Genomic DNA, 14,271 nt, shown 5'->3' with positions numbered 1-14,271 from the left:
GGGTGGAGTAGAGGTAAAACACTTGCTCACCAGGTTTTGGTTCAATATGCACCAATGCCTCCAGCACAAACACAAAACAGAATAGGCTCTGTGCATAGCTTTAGCACTGGGTTTCCAGAAAGTGACATCCTGTTCCGGTTCAGTTTCTTATAGCTTCCTTCACATGTGTTTCCGGTTAAAATCTGCACAGCCAATCGAAAGGAATTTTAGGAAAATGAACAGGAACAGGAGTCTCTTGGCCATGATCACAGGTCAGAAGCTGGCAGGGGGGTTGTCCTGGTCACTGCACCAGTGACTCCTACTGGTTGTTTTTTACGTCTGTTCAGCGGTGAGGGAAACTGTCCTGGGGAAAATGAGTCTTTAATTCAGCAGCAGTAGTCAATCTAGAGAAACGGTCACGTTTCGGCTCGTGGGCCTTCCTCTAAAAACTTCATTAGAAAGTGTGCATAATTCCTTTATTGTATAGTACTTGTCAAGAATCTGCAGAGACCATATTTCTAGACTGCCCTTTGAGTTGAGTGTGCCTTTCCTCTGGAAGTGAGTTGCCTTGAAAATGTCTTACTGTCAGGTGAAATTGAAAATAAATGTTTGGTGACTGCCATGTGTCTCGGAGGAGGCATGTGGTCGTCTACACAAGCCAAGAGTGTGGCAAAGCAATGGCAAAAAAAAGAAACAGTTGAACACCAGAATAGTTCTTCCTGGTCCTCCTCTGATTTGTCTCTGATTTGTCTTTAAGTGCTCTCTCTCTCTCTCTCTCTCTCTCGTCCAGCCTCTCCACCACGGTCAGTTGTCCTAGACTGCCATCATGTCAGTACCATAGATTACACAGTGGTTAACGAACTCAGAGACCTGCTGAGACAGTTCAAACTACGAGGAGCAAGCATGGTCTTCTCCAGGCTGCAGGTACAGCTACCGGTCCTCACTTTTCTGTATTCCAGTTAAAGTAGGACATGCAATGTATCAGTTGAGGAACATCAATAATAATGATGTTATTGTCAACATGAGCCTCTCTCTGTAGTTCTGACTGTCATATATCTATCTGTTTGTCTTTTCTCTCTTTTCTCAGCCTTCTGTTCTGGAGATTCTGCTAGCAGCAGATCTACCAGATCTCCGGCATGCAGACGATGTGGAGGCAGCACTGCAGAGCCATTTAGACAACCCCCTCAGCACCATTATACACTAACCAACAGACCAATTGACGCCAGTTTGTGTATCTAGGCCAATCAGAACACAGTGGTGTTCAACAGGAATGGCAATAGCTGCCCACCAAGAAGTTTTCAGTTTTGCATCTGCCACAACGTTGAAATAGTAGTTGATTTATTACATTACAACATTCTAATTGCACAACAAATTCGGACCAAAATGTCAGTTTCTATCTGCTTTTGTCCCTTTGTCAAAGTCTTAATTTTCTGATTATATAATCTAATTTTAAAACGTGAATAGTGTATAGATCCAAACTTGTGTTTTGTTTAACAAATGAGGAGAATATGCTCCATTTTTTATATTAAAGGTAGGGTAAGTGATTTTATTTGGTTAAAATAAGTGTTAAATAGCTCTATATTCTGAGTACTCATTGCTATAGAGTGTTTGTTCAGTAAAAGGAGTCTCCTTGTCTCTCCAGCTCTTTACAAAACAGAAAATGCATTTTCGTTTCAGTTTCAGTTTAATTTCCAATTTTATCCAATCAGGGTAGAGAACTCAATCAGGATATAGATTAAACAAGTGAAATTGGAAGTGATGACACTAAGAAATGAGCAGGCAAATTGGAACTGGAACACTATAAAAATGAAGCTTAAAAATGGGTACTTTCTCCTGATTGGCTGAGATTTTACCTACCAGAAAATGTATGTTCTGTTTATTAAAGAGCTGGAGAGACGGGGAGACTCCTGTTACTGAACAAACACTCTATAGCAATGATTACTACAGAATATAGTGCTTTAACCTTTTAACAAAATACTTTTTTTAACCCAAAAATATCACTTACCCTACCTTTAACCTTTTTTTATTGAAGTATTTAGTGTCTTCAGACTGAGAAAGAGTAGGAACTGGATCTATAAAGGACAGGAGGGAATGATACTGAGGCTACATCCACACTAAGATGTTTTTGTTTGAAAACTTAGCTTTTGCTACATTTGCACCTAGCATCCACACTAAGATGTTTTTGTTTGAAAACTTAGCTTTTGCTACATTTGCACCTAGCATCCACACAACTCTCTTTTTGAAGTTGTGAAACAGAGACATTTGGAAACACTGCTGAACCTGTTTTGTTTTGAAAAGGCCGGCAATGAACGGTGTACACAGACGCACGTTTGCTTCCTGATTGGGTCTTATCCGTCATGACGTGGCCTGCCCTTCCATGATTTCTCACACCCATATCACGTGACCCTTTTGCGGAAGAAACACATGGCCTTCCCTGATATCGTCATGTCCCTATCTATCACAAGACCTTTTTCCGGAAGACCAACAGAACATCTTGACTAGCTTACCAGTGGTGAATGCAACATGGATAAGGAATTACATGCATTGCTGTTGTGCAGTTAAATTATGTTGTTAAACAAATAATACTAATTTGCAACAATTGTACAACAATTAATTATGTTTTATTTTTTTTAATGTAAAGATTGTATTGCTGCTATTGTCAGCTTAATGTGCAAAATTGAAATTGTGTAAGTGATCTGTTTGTTACTAAACAGATTTCATAAATTTTATTTTTGTAGCTTTTTTTCTTCTTTTTTTTGGTTGGGGAGGGGGTTAGGGTCAGGGTCAAATAGACCACTGACGAATCCTAAACATTTTAGTGACCTCATAGCCTTTCCGCCAGCACCATCCTGTCAACTTTGCACCCAAGATATTGGTCTTTGCCTTTCCTCGCCAGAGCTGGCGAAAACTTCTGGGAACTCAGATTAGTCTTTGCCAGGCTGACAGGCCTGACTTTTGCCCCTGTGCATCTGTGCGCAGCTAATCTCTGACACCGCTGGACCGATTGCCGTCACACACTGCGCGTGTATTGGAACACCTGAAAGGCTAAAGTAAAAGTACTTCAAAATTGTACTTATGTACAGTACTTGAGTAAATATACTTAATTGCTTTCCCACCACTAGTAGCATAGCATGTGATGAGGCATAGTATGAATGAGCCACAGTGTATATGGATGTAGATAGCCTATTTTTGAATGTGTGTGTATGTGTGTGTGTGTGTGTGTGTGTGTGTGTGTGTGTGTGTGTGTGCGTGCGTGCGTGCGTGCGTGCGTGCGTGCGTGCGTGCGTGCGTGCGTGCGTGCGTGCGTGCGTGCGTGCGTGTTTGTGATACAGAGAGAGAGAGATTGTGTGATTGTAACTTTTTTTGCAAAACGCATGAGCCAAGTACCTTTAATTACTAATTAATTCCTTATTTTGCGGAAATTACTCATCACGTCATGTAAATGTTCTTTGTTACTTTCTACCACTGAGAACCATACATGTTGATGAGCAAAAAGTTGAGTGGAGTGTTCCTTTAATGCATTCACTGAGCTGAAAATACCACATTTCCTAAGATAACTCTACATTTTTATGTTGAAATGGAGTCTGTAAGTTAAAGCATGTTGAAGTAACTGCAAACAGGTGAAAAGAAAAAAAGCTTGACTTTACAAAGTTTTATGGCTTAAGTTTTAAAAGTTAAATATCTAAAAAATTGCAAAACGTTTCAAAGTAAAAAGTTAAAGCATGTGTGACCTCAGTCTGTGACCAAGGGCCAGAATTTGAAATGCACCCTTAACCCACATCTCCAAAGACATTATCTATTTGCACAGTGCGGAAAACAGGTTTTGTTTTCTCTGCTCTGCTCTTCCTGTTCCAGGGAGACTACAGAGATGTCTTGATTCACTGCATTCTCAACCTGTGTGACCAGATGACCTCCTGCTCTCCTGTAATTCTCACACTACTTCACTTCATGAATGTCACGGTGGATCAGTTTGAAGTGGTGGTGTCTTATGACTTTAGCTGAATCAGCTGCCCAATGATGCAGATAGTAATATTCCTAATATATAACTACGTAAAAACAAAATCAAGGGTGAAATATTATATTGTGATCGATAATGTCCAATAACTTATTCACTGTTGTTTACCTCCATTAGCCCACTTGGAAAAAAATGCTCTTTTAGTTTACTTGAGTGAATCAGCCGACATGGATAGTTGCTCCACTGAGTTCAGTTGACCATCTGAGCTAGGAGCTTGACTACTGTACATGGCCTAGAATGCTTACTGTACATGGCCTAGAATGCTTGAACTAACAAGATGCTCAATTGTTTCTCCATGTTGTGATTCACTTCATTATGTAATTGTGGGCATTTAATTACATATCATCTGGGAGTCCCTTCATTTCAAATGGAATAAAAACAATTTCTAAGAAATGTATTGTGTACTTTATAAGATACAAAAGATTATTTCACATGACAGGCATACATGTTTCTTCAAATAAAAATAGTTTTTATAAACATGTTATTGGCTTTTTTAGAAATCAACAAAAATATTACAGTCACATGAAATATTCCAATAATGCACGCACCCCCTTCCCTCGTTCCATTTATATTTATACATTTCTAGACAGAGTTAAATTAACAGGACATTGCTGTGTGTGAGATTAACGCTTTAAATGTGATTGGGCTGCTTATCACCTCACCTACTTTATATCACCTCAGGTTATGTTTGACTACAGTGTTTGAATCACATTAGAGGGTACCTTTTTGATAATAAAAGTTTGCAAAAGACATTCCCCATTCCAGTACAGCCTTTCAGAAGTTGAATGTGTTATGTCAATACACTTGTACTGTACCACTAAAATACAAATAAGGAAGTTTAAGTTTGGGACCTAATGGAAAAATGCACCACATTTACAGGAAGGAACTCAATGTTCTCAATAAATCATGATTAGTAGTGGCAGGCATTCAAAGTCATCAAATCACATCCGTCAAGAAAAAAAGAGGTCAGCTGATGAAGTGCAACCTTGTGTCCAGGTTTGTGACATTGTGCTCAACAGGACAATTGATCCAAATTGCTCAACCGTCCAGTTTTTTCACCCTCTATTAATTTAAAGGAAAGCTTAGTACAATAGCTATTTGCCCTTTGTAAATGCCTGAAAGTTAAACATGAAGCAGAGAAAGGCTGCAAAGACATGGGGTGACATGGGGAATGTCCACACACAGGCCAATAAAGGCCTATAATTGAATTATTAACAAGACAACCTCTGTTATTTATCATTGAACTGAAACAAAGTAACATCAGGAAAAAAGCAGTGAACATTAGCTGTCACATGCTGTAACAAAAGGGGCCAGACTGTGCAAACTACTGTATTGAAAGGTTTGAAGAGGGTTTGGCTCTTCAAAAAGACATTTGCATTGACTGTGGCAGCATTAGACATATTGACTCAGGGTGTATTGAAATATATGTCATTTTTGTTTGCCAATTTCATCCGCTAAGGATGAGTAAGTTAATTATTCACAATCTTTGGCATCATGCTCTTTAAAATATTTTAGTCACGTGGCATGGTCCCTATGACACCAACAGTATTATAAATGCTCACCTCCAGGCTGCATCTCTAACACAACCTCTGCAAGGTAAGAAGAGACTGTGAATGATGTTCTGCATTTTATGGCTTTAAGGCGTAATTTTCATATGTTGGGTCATATTTTGTAATTAGTTTTCTACATTTGCATTGAACCAGATATGCTATTTATATTGCTGTAATCTGTCTAACAATATATTCTTTGTATATTTTCAGAGGGTTTGTGTCAGATCTCCAGGATGGTTTCCATGGTGAGAATGTCAAGTGCTCTTTTAGTCCTGTTCATACAGACTGTTACTGGAAACAGCCCAGGTAAACTGCCTCTGAAGTTTTTATATTAGGATAGATATGTATGAGGCTCACATTTTAGATGAGTTACCCTATACTGATGTTATGGTTTCAGGTCTGTCTCATGACTTGTGCCATGTATTATCTCTACTCTTGCTTTCCTGTCTCTTGACAAATGACAAAAGAGATATATAGTAGATATCATACTTAATAGTAATGTTTAATTAAAAACTGGACCCAATGGTTTCATCCAATTTAGGGAAGAATACTGTACATTATTAATGATAAGTGATCATGATACAAATGTAAGAGAAAATGTTATTATATAATCAGTAATTAGGCTTAAATATTGCCAATAACTTTTTGTATGTCATGAATTATTCATTCAATAGTGAATATCGGGTTTTTCAATAAAGCTCAAACTCTTGTAGTGAAGTCATCATATTCACTACTTGTATGCGCTGAATGGTTAACGAATCATGATCCAAATATTAGCACCTTACTTATGTTCAGGACAGGTATTATATTTTCACAGTTTTACCTCACAACTGCCCAAATTAAGTGCTGCATGCATTGAATGAAACCATTCTTTTCTCAGGTACAGCTGTGCTCACCTGTGAGGCATGCCATGACCAAGCTAGATGTCTGGAGTCTCCTATCAAAACAGAGAGAGGCGACACCTTTTTCAGCCAATCAGTCTCCTGTGTCTGTAAAGATGGCTTCGTAGGTGATGGCTTCACCTGTTACGATGTAACGCTCTGCAGTGATTCTTCCTGCTGTTACCAAGGCTATGAATGGTCACCAGAGAAAGGCTGTGTGGATACTGATGAGTGCTCCCTTCCTGATCCACCTTGCAGCCAACCTCACATCTGTGTGAACACGCCTGGCTCCTTTGAGTGCCTCGTGCCTCCTTCCAGTACCAGATTCAGGCAGTACTCCAGTGTCAATTCCAGAACTATTCATTTCTCCTGCGGCCACATGAATTGTGCATTAGGCGAGGACTGTATCCGTCTCAATGGGATCTCCCACTGTGCAGATCCCTGTGAGCACTACACAGCACTGAATGATGCCTGGAGAGCGACTGATTACAACGGAAGTGGCAGGAAACACTGTGACCATCATGTCAACTGGCAAGGATGGTATCGCCTGTTCCTTGGACAAAGCAATGCTCAGATACCAGAGACGTGTGTGGAAGTAGATCTGTGTGGAACGCATACTCCTCTATGGATAACACAGTCTCATCCTGGACTGACAGATGGAATTGTAAGGCGCAATGTCTGTGGTCACTGGGGTGCCAACTGTTGCTCATTTGACTCAAAACCCATCCATGTCAAGAACTGCTATGGAAACTACTATGTCTACAAGCTTGTAGATCCAATAAGATGTGACTTAGCCTACTGTGCAGGTAAAGTGTTATTGTAAAATTGTTTAGAAATATATTCTGTATATATATAAATACATCTTATAATAAATCTTGATTGGAAAGCACTTTGGATAAACTTGTGGTGTTTTTAAGTGTGCTACAGTATGTATATAAATAAAGGTGACTTGACTTGACAATAAAGCTTGTTTGGTGGTTTTGAAGACTTGACTGTTGTTTCCACTTTTAACAGAAAGATCTTCCGTTAATTCCATGAGCTCTACAACACTTGAGACCTCTGGTCCTCCAGAGTCCAGTGCCATCACTCCAATAACAGAGTCGAGTGCCATCCTTCCAATGACAGAGTCCAGTGCTATCATTCCAATGACCACTTACATGGAAATATCAGAGACAAAATCAGATGTTTATACCACCGGACAAGTATCAATACCTGACAACATCACAGCTGTTGAAGGTGGGATTCGTCTGGTGAATGGAGGGAACAGCTCCTGTTCTGGCAGAGTGGAGATCTATTTCCGTGGACAGTGGGGGACGGTGTGTGATGATGCCTGGGACCTGAATGATGCCCAGGTGGTGTGTAGACAGCTGGGCTGTGGTAGGGCCTTGTCAGCAACATCTGCAGCATATTTTGGACAGGGCAGAGGACAGATCTGGTTGGATGATGTGGTCTGTTCAGGAAATGAGACATCTATAACAGACTGTAGATATCGAGGGTTTGGTTCACACAACTGCCGTCACACGGAAGATGCTGGTGTCATCTGTGAAGGTAAATGCATATACAATACACAGTGAATGAAATCTACTCATGTAATAATATAACTGGAGAATATTATCTTATTTGTGTGCACCAATTTATACCTCTCAAAATGAAGCAAATTTTGCATAACCATACACCAAATACTGTACGAAATGAAAATGAGTCCATGTAAAAAAAATATATACTCAATGGAGTTATATGAAAGTCTGTACAAATATGTGAGATAAAATGACTGTGCTGCAACACAGAAAGAATTTCATTACTAGATGGAGTTTAGCTAATATGGTAACAGTGTACAACAAATGTATCAGTGGGACAATCCTAGTGTATTTGGTGCCACTGGAGCCTTTACAAACTTGTAGATTCACAGAGCCTTTTTTTACTCAGTTCAACCAGTGGCCAACAGTACAGCAATACCAAGACCATCGACTTATTCCACTGTACAAGTGAATGTCAGCACAACACCGATACCAGACAACATCACAGCTGTTGAAGGTGGGATTCGTCTGGTGGATGGAGGGAACAGCTCCTGTTCTGGCAGAGTGGAGATCTATTTCCGTGGACAGTGGGGGACGGTGTGTGATGATGCCTGGGACCTGAATGATGCTCAGGTGGTGTGTAGACAGCTGGGTTGTGGCAGGGTTCTGTCAGCACCACACAGTGCAGGTTTTGGACAGGGCAGTGGGCCCATCTGGTTGGATGATGTCCGCTGTGCAGGCAGTGAATCAAAGCTCTCAGAGTGCAGCCATCCAGGGTTGGGATCCCACAACTGTGGTCACCAAGAAGATGCTGGTGTTGTCTGTGAAGGTAAACATGAATACATAGCATTATGAACTGTTGTGTTCCTCTGTGTTTTACCATGTGTTCGAATTGCATTGACCTCAATGTATACAAGTTGTCCTGCACACTGTGCAGTGTTTGATTGTGCCATAATCTCCACCTATTAACACTACATTCTATGTTTTTACTCTCTCTCTCTCAGCTGGTTCTCCAGTGAGACTGGTGAATGGTTTCTCTGACAACCCCTGTTCTGGCAGAGTAGAGATCTACCATGGTGGCCAGTGGGGGACAGTGTGTGACGATAGCTGGGACCTGAGAGATGCCCAGGTGGTGTGTAGACAGCTGGGCTGTGGTAGGGCCTTGTCAGCAACATCTGCAGCATATTTTGGACAGGTCAGAGGACAGATCTGGTTGGATGATGTGGTCTGTTCAGGAAATGAGACATCTATAACAGACTGTAGACATCCAGGGTTTGGTTCACACAACTGCCATCACACGGAAGATGCTGGTGTCATCTGTGAAGGTAAATGCATGTACAATATACACTGAATTAAATCTAATCATGTAATAATAGAACTGGACAATATAATCGTATTTGTGTGCACACATTTAAACCTCTCAAAGTGAAGCTAATTATGCATAACCATACACCAATACTGAACGCAATGAAAATTAGTCCATGTTAAAAAATGTATACTCAATGAAGTTAAATCAAAGTCTGTTCAAATATGTGAGATACAACTACTGTGCTGCAACACAGTAAAGAATGTCATTACTAGATGGAGTTTAGATAGCTAAAATGGTAACTGTGTACAACAAATGTGTCAGTGGGACAGCCCTTGTATATTTGGTCGCAACGGAGCCTTTACAAACTTGTAGATTCACAGAGACTTTTTTTTTTACTCAGTTCAGCCAGTGGCCAACAGTACAGCAATACCAAGACCATCGACCTATTCCACCGTACAAGTGAATGTCAGCACAACACCGATACCAGACAACATCACAGCTGTTGAAGGTGGGATTCGTCTGGTGGATGGAGGGAACAGCTCCTGTTCTGGTAGAGTGGAGATCTATTTCCGTGGACAGTGGGGGACGGTGTGTGATGATGCCTGGGACCTGAATGATGCCCAGGTGGTGTGTAGACAGCTGGGTTGTGGCAGGGTTCTGTCAGCACCACACAGTGCAGGTTTTGGACAGGGCAGTGGGCCCATCTGGTTGGATGATGTCCGCTGTGCAGGCAGTGAATCAAAGCTCTCAGAGTGCAGCCATCCAGGGTTGGGATCCCACAACTGTGGTCACCAAGAAGATGCTGGTGTTGTCTGTGAAGGTAAACATGAATACATAGCATTATGAACTGTTGTGTCCTCTGTGTTTTACCATTTGTTAGAATTGCATTGACCTCAATGTATACAAGATTCCCTGCACACGTAGTGTTGTTTGATTGTGCCATAATCTCCACCTATTAACACTACATTCTACTGTATGTTTTTACTCTCTCTCTCAGCTGGTTATCCAGTGAGACTGGTGAATGGTTTCTCTGACAACCCCTGTTCTGGCAGAGTAGAGATCTACCATGGTGGCCAGTGGGGGACAGTGTGTGACGATAGCTGGGACCTGAGAGATGCCCACGTGGTGTGTAGACAACTGGGCTGTGGTAGGGCCATGTCAGCAACATCTGCAGCATATTTTGGACAGGGCAGAGGACAGATCTGGTTGGATGATGTGATCTGTTCAGGAAATGAGACATCTATAACAGACTGTAGACATCCAGGGTTTGGTTCACACAACTGCCGTCACACGGAAGATGCTGGTGTCATCTGTGAAGGTAAATGCATATACAATATACACTGAATTAAATCTAATCATGTGATAATATAACTGGAGAATATTATCTTATTTGTGTGCACAAATTTAAACCTCTCAAAATGAAGCAAATTTTGCATAACCATACACCAAATACTGTACGCAATGAAGATTTGTCCATGTTACATTTTTTTATACTCAACAAATATGTGAGATGCAATTACTGTGCTGCAGTAAAGCTAATTATAACTGTGTACAACAAATGTATCAGTGGGACAGTCCTAGATATATTTGGTGCCAACAGAGCCTTTACACACTTGTAGATTCACAGAGCCTTTTTTTCCTCAGTTCAGCCAGTGGCCAACAGTACAGCAATACCAAGCCCCTCGACTTATTCCACGGTACAAGTGAATGTCAGCACAATACCGATACCTGACAACATCACAGCTGTTGAAGGTGGGATTCGTCTGGTGAATGGAGGGAACAGCTCCTGTTCTGGCAGAGTAGAGATCTACCATGGTGGACAGTGGGGGACGGTGTGTGATGATGCCTGGGACCTGAATGATGCCCAGGTGGTGTGTAGACAACTGGGCTGTGGGAGGGCCGTCTCAGCAACATCTGCAGCATATTTTGGACCGGGCAGAGGACAGATCTGGTTGGACGATGTGATCTGTTTAGGAAATGAGACATTGATTACAGACTGTGGACATCGAGGGTTTGGTTCACACAACTGTGGTCATGGTGAAGATGCTGGTGTTGTTTGTGAATGTAAGTTTCCTTTTTAATTTTTGGACTGGAGTGACATTCATATATGTAAATGCAAATGTGCAAATTTAAGGATGTGCCGTTGCCTATATATTCTCCCACCTTCCTGGCATCTACTATAAAATACTTAATTTCTTTCCCTCTTTTTTCTTTGCCCCATTATCTTCCTCTCTTTCTCCTCTTTAGCCCATCACCCTCCATCATCTGATCTTTTATGTGGCCGAAGCCAAATCCAGTATGGCCTGCGACTGGCTAGCCTAGAATCCTCTGGTTTAAATGGATTCTCTGGTCACCTAGCCGACCGTCGGTGCTCAGATTTCACAGTACGTGATGGGACAGTGTGGTACCAAGTGCCACGTCAGGCTGATGCCTGTGGGAACACACTGGTGGTGAGAATGTTTCTGCTAACTCTTCGGCTGTTATTACGTGATTATCTTTATTGGCTGTGTGACGCTTTGTTTTATTATGGACACTCAAAACTCTTCTCTTCTTCTATGACTTATGGTTCTAGTTCGCTTAGGTGGCTACCATAATAGAGCTTAATTTGTCCCATTTTTCTAATCAAAATCATTCGCATTATAATAGTTGTTATTGAAACTTACATTGTGGCTGGATTACGGTTAAGTTAAGCATGTTTTTTTAAATCACCTTCTGGTGTTTTTTTCTTTATTATTATAATTTATTTATTTTGGTGGATACATTACTTCAAGCCGGCTCGATGATTCACTTGACTGATCATTCAGTTAACCTCTGTCTTTCAGACCAACAGCACTCATGCCATCTACTCCAACAGTTTATTTGTCTACCCTGCAAATAATGTCTCATTTAGTCTTCCAATGATAGTTCCCTTCTCCTGTGGCTATCCTCTGGACACAGAGACCAGCCTAAATGTGGGCATCAGACCAAATCTTCAGTAAGTAACCTGTTTTAAAAAGCAATTGACAGTGATAATACAGTTAATATACTGTATTCCAGATGTGCAGATGGCCATTCTCAATGCACTGCATTGCACTAAAATGGAAAGCACAGTACAGAATTATGTTATTATGTAATAATGACGGACATCAGATGGTTAACAAAAGATGAATTGATTGATGAATTTGAATTAATATGAAATTTGAATATGAATTGAAGTGTCAATCTGCTATTTTTGTAATGGACTATAATTGCGTTACATTTCTGGCATTGATATATCTTTCACCTGTCTGGCTTTGGTTAATGAAAAGTGTATCTGTATTTTACACACAGGGAAACTCAACATGTTCACAGAATAAAAAGGGACACAAACAAAACTAAAATTATTCAACAATTAAAAAATGCAGAATAGTGGAAAACTCAACTATAATAAGTCAACTGTCTTATTATCTTGACAGGCTTATTGGTGGCATGTCAGGTCAGGGTTCACAAGCAAGAGCCTCCATGTCTTTGTTCCACAACTCCAACTACACAGAGCTTTACCCAGCAGGCCAAGTCACCCTGCCACTGGGTTCTGCCCTGCATGTAGGAGTGTCTGTCGATGAGTCGGACCCAAGGTTCGTGGTTGTTCTGGATGACTGCTATGCCACTCACTCCTCCAGTCCTGATGACCCCATGCGATACTTCCTTATTCAGAACAAGTATGTTTAATTCCTGAGCCTTAGCAGAAGGTTTATGCCCACAATAAACAATAATCTAATAAACTATAATTGGTCCTCACTAATGTTCATTATAAGATGCCACAATTTCCATCTACTCACTCTGCGTCCTCGTGGCATTGGTGGGCTATGGACAGTTAAGAAACCTGCCTACCAATGCATTATGGAGGCATTCCAGCTAATATAAACTACAGCCTTTATCTTCCTAAAAGGTTATCATGCTGAAACAGAAGCCATTGTTCTTGCATATTCTTTTTTAATCTTGAACATGCCTACCGATGATGTCATTGGTAGGCAAGTTTCTGAACTGTCCACAGCTAAGTAGACCGAAATGTTGCCATCTTAATGAGTTCAAGGTTAACGGTTCAAGGTTGTGCTTAAATGTTACATCTTGTGTACAGGCACATAAAGAGTAAAACTTATTTTTGTTATGAGCATTAGTGAGGACCAATTATATGAAGATAGGTTGAAAATAAGCGGCTCTTTAAGTGTTTTTTATTGAATGTAAAACCCCTTAATTAAAAGGAAAAGAAGGAGGGATATAATAGTCCCATGTGTCATGGACTGACAGCCAAACCCCTTCCTTCTTCCAGGTGTCCTACGGACCGTCATCAGGTGACAGTGGATGAGAGCGGAACGTCCCTCCAGGGTCGTTTCTCTGCTCTGCTCTTCCTGTTCCAGGGAGACTACAGAGATGTCTTCCTTCACTGCAGCCTCAACCTGTGTGACCAGCTGGCCTACTCCTGCTCTCCTGTAAGTCTTTTTTTCTCTTTTTTTTGCTCTCCTGTAATTTTCACATTACTCCGTCTCAGACAGTTTGTCATTAGCAATGCAGATGGCTGTGAAGTACAATGAATATAGATGTTTTGAAAGTTGTGACACTTTTTTTCCAAACGGTGTGCTTTTGTTTTTAATTCTTCGGCATGCACAGGTTTGCTCGACGAGGACATATCGCACAGTTTCCAGATCTGTACCCATCAAGCCCCTCACCATTGGGCCAATCACCTGTGAGTATCGAGAACAATATATTTTAAGAATGTGAATCTGAAGTACTGACATTTCAGCAGAGTGAGCTAAATGAGTTGTTTCTCTTTGCTTTGGCTCTTTAAGGGACAATCTAGTGGAGTGAACCAGTGGATTTTGAAATGACTCCAGTGCATTCAATTTTGGAATGTGTCGTGTTTGACCCTTGGGTCATAGGTGTATTCTCCTGTGTGGTGTTGCCTGTGCATGTGTTTCTTCCCTCGTTGGTATGTGCAAGTCCATTTTATGTTGCACCTGGTGACCCCAAGGCTGGGTCGTAACATCCAGCAGTGTCGTTTTTT

General features: G+C 41.0%; 4 protein-coding genes across 5 annotated transcripts in view; 3 read left to right on the top strand and 1 right to left on the bottom strand.

Moving 5' to 3' along the window:
- Nucleotides 1–2,707, top strand: part of slc26a11 (solute carrier family 26 member 11) — a 14,133-nt gene extending 11,426 nt beyond the window's left edge. For both annotated transcript variants that reach the window (XM_084041739.1, XM_084041738.1), the window contains exons 14-15: nt 770–903; nt 1,067–2,707. In XM_084041739.1, the coding sequence (XP_083897865.1) occupies nt 770–903; nt 1,067–1,183 (251 nt within the window). In that variant the 3' untranslated portion in view covers nt 1,184–2,707. The remainder of the gene's footprint in view (nt 1–769; nt 904–1,066) is intronic.
- Nucleotides 1–14,271, bottom strand: part of LOC311034037 (regulator of G-protein signaling 5) — a 96,245-nt gene that overhangs the window by 3,129 nt on the left and 78,845 nt on the right. The window lies entirely within an intron of this gene.
- On the top strand, nt 7,460–11,573 carry LOC311055094 (scavenger receptor cysteine-rich domain-containing protein DMBT1-like; the record flags this gene model as incomplete). The annotated part of the gene is made up of 7 exons (XM_084071192.1): nt 7,460–7,973; nt 8,439–8,771; nt 8,947–9,267; nt 9,652–10,071; nt 10,249–10,569; nt 10,995–11,212; nt 11,499–11,573. The coding sequence occupies 7 exons, from the start codon at nt 7,460–7,462 to the stop codon at nt 11,571–11,573; spliced, it is 2,202 nt and encodes a 733-aa protein (XP_083927318.1).
- Nucleotides 11,643–14,099, top strand: LOC311055086 (pancreatic secretory granule membrane major glycoprotein GP2-like; the record flags this gene model as incomplete). Its single annotated transcript, XM_084071181.1, has 6 exons — nt 11,643–11,701; nt 12,142–12,225; nt 12,686–12,928; nt 13,540–13,699; nt 13,878–13,953; nt 14,057–14,099. 6 exons carry the CDS (start codon nt 11,643–11,645, stop codon nt 14,065–14,067), a joined length of 633 nt encoding a protein of 210 aa, XP_083927307.1. The 3' UTR covers nt 14,068–14,099.

The sequence above is a fragment of the Gymnoscopelus microlampas genome, assembly GCF_963454915.1.
Source record: "Gymnoscopelus microlampas genome assembly, chromosome: 2".
Taxonomy (NCBI): Eukaryota; Metazoa; Chordata; class Actinopteri; order Myctophiformes; family Myctophidae; genus Gymnoscopelus; species Gymnoscopelus microlampas.
The sequence above is the reverse complement of the archived record's forward strand: the minus strand, read 5'-3'. Positions and strand labels throughout refer to the sequence as shown.